Source organism: Cryptomeria japonica, chromosome 10, assembly GCF_030272615.1.
Source record: "Cryptomeria japonica chromosome 10, Sugi_1.0, whole genome shotgun sequence".
Lineage (NCBI taxonomy): Eukaryota > Viridiplantae > Streptophyta > Pinopsida > Cupressales > Cupressaceae > Cryptomeria > Cryptomeria japonica.
This window is the reverse complement of record NC_081414.1, coordinates 587,064,844-587,069,073: the sequence shown is the minus strand read 5'-3', so window position 1 is coordinate 587,069,073 and position 4,230 is coordinate 587,064,844. Positions and strand designations below refer to the sequence as shown.

The window sequence follows — 4,230 nt, the reverse complement described above, 5'->3', positions numbered from 1 at the left end:
TTTATTTAATTAATTTATAAAAAAAAATAGTATGATAAATTAGTGATAAAAAATTTATGCCTACAATTATAAAAAAATTAAATTCATATAAATTTTTTTTATATTGAATAGTAAGAATTATGAACAATCTATAAGCTAAAACCATTTTCCTTGCCTAAAATCACACACATAAAAGTCATTATTGTGAGAAAAAAAAGGAAAGCTTAGAGAGGGGAGCTTTCTACCAACATGGAAATATGTAACAATAGTTTCATGTGTTCATAAATAATGTTTTAAGGGTATTTTGTAAAAGTTGGGAAGAATGAATTGGTGCTTGGGTTATTGATCATTTTATAAAAAAAAAATAAAAAAATAATAAATTTTACATAAATAAATTTACATCTTTTAGTTATACTATGAGATAAATTAGATTTTTTTAAAGTTTAGAATTCACTTTTATTTTGATAATTTATATAAATTATATGTTTTATTGATAATAGCAATTATCATTTTAGTTTTTTCTGTATGTAATCTTTTTGAAACAAATATTGAGATATTATCAATCATTAAACTTACACCAACAAATTAATAGTGCAAGAATATTTAAGAATCAGACACAATTAACCTAGATGCTTAACTATTAAAGTACTACTAACAATTTAAGATGGATATTGCAATTCATGCAACCCTTGCCATTAGATTAGACATTATTCAATAGGGTAGTAACATTTACAAAAGAAATGGCACACAACTATCTTTTACTTTGGTTTTATATTGCAACTTCATTGACAAAGTTAAAATTTATAAGTAATCATTGAAATTAGTTAGATTGCCAAAGTGATATATGGTTGTTGATTTTCTTCCATGTCTTGTAAGCAATCTCTCCTACTTTAATATTGTGGCCTTCTTTGGAGTGATACCCTTGTATTACAAGTGATTTAAATCAACTATAATGTCTAGATGGAGTCCCATTTTCATTAGCATTCCATGCCCGATCAATCACAGGAGTCCTCATTCCATCACGCATGGGTGTTGCCAAGGGATCAAAGCCTGAATCACAACTTGGAATCATGTAAGGCCGCATAGGTGTTTGCAAACGATGCATGGGTGTCTCATTACCATGGTTTGTATTAGTGGTATCCATAAATGGGTCTATTAGATGATCACGACTCACTGTAACAACTTTCATTTGTGATTCCAACTCAATTCTCACATTATGACCCTCTACGCCTAAGACTCGCCCACGATAACCCTTGTACCCTCCAAGCCTAATCTTCACCATTTTTCCAACTAGAGGATCCTGTCTTTCTCTACCTCTTCCACCGTATCTTCCTCGCATTGGTCTATTGCCATATTGAGATGCCCCAAAACTTCTAAATGTAGTAAATGTGTTTGGATTAACTGTTACAACATTACCAAAGTCAATACATATAATAGACCTAAATTAAAAACCACAAACAAAAACTAGAGAGCAATAAGATCAGAGCAGAAAATGAAGGGCTAAGAACATATGAAGGCAACGCAGTTGGTTGTATGAATAGATAACTTTCACCCTATGGTATAAAGATTGCTGGTTATGATGCCATCACCAATGCAATATGCAACCAAAAAAATTTATGAATATTTCCAACTTTACCTGATTGTGTTTGATGATGCATTCCCCCAACAGCAACACAAGAAGCAGCCCTAGCACATATGAAACCTCCATTCTCAAGACAGTGGGGATCCCTAATGAAAACAATCCCTCTATTTATATGCTCAATAGGCCCCTGTTTTCCCTTGAAAGGTCCCTCCAGAATCTTCATCACATCCTTGAGACCTACAGTGTTCCTATACTGATCATTTGCTTTAAAGTTCCTATCAAATATCTTCCTACCAATGTCCCTCAGCTTCACACCCACAACCTCTGTTCTCTCTGGAACAGCCTTCAAAATCTGAAACCCGTCATTCTCAACACTAATAATGACCCCAAAACTGTTTCTGTCCAACTGCACAAAATCATGCAGCTGATATTCTCCAAGCTTGATAACCCCAGAAGCCTCTTCTTTACACTCCACAACATTATCTGCAAAAACCTTTATATCTTCCCTAGTCCTGTCTGCAATTATAATAAGCACATTATTTCTCTCCAGCTTAACAATCATCCCTGTAGTGCCTTCATGTGTTCCACTCACTACTTTGACATGATCCCCTGTTTCAAAAAACTTGCAGAGCTCATTCTGATGAAAACTCAATACAGTCCCTTCAATCCCCTCCATCTTAGTCCTCACATGTATGTTCTCATCATCCACCCTCTCCACACACCCCTTCAAATTCTTCAAATCACCTCTCATAACAACCACCATATCACCCTTCCTGAAATGCATCTGTTTCTTTCTGCCACCATCAGCAGCAGCCATGTCAGACTCTGCATTACTGCTTTGAAACTTCTGAAGCTCATCAAAGGAAGGCTTTATGTTCTGTGAGTTGACAGACTTGATCGACATAGTTTTGTACAAATACCCATCTTTAAACATCATATTCTCAACCGTCTCAAACATCTCTCCTGTAACAGAATCCCTTTTACGCTCAACCACAATACCCATGTCCGTAATTTGACGCAGATTAACAAACCTTGCAGGTGGGACAATCTTAGCGGCCTTTTTCTTCTCCTCTTTAGAAACAGATCCTTCCATTCTCCTCTTCAGAGCCTGAAAATCAAGCCTGGGCACAAGCTTCAGGGTAACCCTCTGCCTCACATTGTCCAACTCCACAGCCTTAGCAAGATCACCTTTATAAATCCCAGATTTTACCCTTACCCATGTCTCTTTTCCAAGCCCCATTTGCTTTACATGCACTGTAAGCACATCAGGCATTTCTTTAATGGGCACCAGCTTCACAGTCTGAGAATAGATATTCCTCATGCCCTTACACGCCTGCCTAACATATGCATCTTTATGCGCCTCGATGTATAAATACCCCTTGAGATGATCCAGAGCAACTGCAGATAGAATTTGCAGGTCTGTTCCCTGAGCCATCAAGTCCAAATACTTTTGCATCAGGCAACATGCGGCCTCGCGTTCGAATCCCTGAGCACATTTCACCATCCACAGCTTGGGGTCTGTGACAGATGCCAAATTCGCCTGCTGTTCCACTTGCCCAATTTCTTCATCACCATCTTCCTCCTGCTCTCTGTGTGCTGCATATCTTTCATGAATCTGTCGTTCCAAATCTTCCAAGTCTTCTTCATCATCTTCTTTCTCCTCGATTTCGACTCTAGTGTGTCGATTGGGTCGAGTACCAAATTCGTCGACTTGGGCATCTGTGTCGTTTATAAAACCATAGTCTTCTTCTTCCCCCTCCTCCTCCTCTTCGTCGTCGCTTGCAACATCGGCTGTGTCATCTATGAAGGCAGAGGCTCTCCTCATCTTCTTCTTTCTTGGGTTCACATATTCGTCGTCCTCCTCCTCCTCATCATCATCTTCTTCTTCTTCATCGTCGTCTTCTTCATCTGCAACATCGTCGATGAAAGCTGAACGCCTATGGCTGCGCTTGCGGCTCGAACCCGCGACCTCGTCATATTGTTCCATTTCATTGCCATAGTCGTCTTCCTCCTCCTCAACTTGTTCATCTTCTTCTTCTTCTCCTCCAAACTGCTGTTCTTCGTCGTTGTCATCATCATCTGCGTAACGCGACGGCATGATTGCTCTTGTTTAATATTCTCCCAAACCAAGCAAATATTAAAGAATCCAACGGGCTGCTGCAACAATTTTCAAAATCGACCTCATTATTTGAACAGTTCTGCAAGCTTATAATAAGAAAGATATATTGAAGTGGTGCAAACCTTCGCTCACAGCCCTCCAATGAAAATAATACGATGCGATTTGTAAATGTTATTTAACTAGCAATTGGTGTGCAATCGGTGGGTGCGTCGAAGAGGTATGGAAGGTAATTAGGGAATTGTTTATGAAAAAAAAAAATCAATGAAAAAGTGATAGCTTCAAATTAATTATGCATATCTATTAACAAGGATTTAAACATGAACGAAATAAAAATGAGGAAGATAATCGAGCTCTATTATCAACAAGATCACATGCTATGTTTGTAATAAGGAGAGGGGGAAAGTAGAGGAAGATAGAGATAGAGGTGGAATGAGAATGCGTGTGTGAGAGAGCGAGAGAGCGAGAGAGATATGGAGATAGATATAAAAAAAGGGAGTGATAGGGAGAGAGAAAGAGAGGGAGAGCTAGGGATAGAAAGAGGGGGAGAGAA

At 38.1% G+C, this 4,230-nt stretch overlaps 1 protein-coding gene across 1 annotated transcript; it reads right to left on the bottom strand.

Annotated features, from left to right (window-relative positions):
• Window positions 1-867: 867 nt before the first annotated feature.
• Window positions 868-3,700, bottom strand: LOC131071871 (putative transcription elongation factor SPT5 homolog 1). The gene is made up of 2 exons (XM_058007834.2): window positions 1,616-3,700; window positions 868-1,380 (listed from the first exon to the last, which is right to left on the bottom strand). The coding sequence occupies exons 1-2, from the start codon at window positions 3,657-3,659 to the stop codon at window positions 923-925; spliced, it is 2,502 nt and encodes an 833-aa protein (XP_057863817.2). The 5' UTR covers window positions 3,660-3,700; the 3' UTR covers window positions 868-922.
• Window positions 3,701-4,230: the final 530 nt, after the last annotated feature.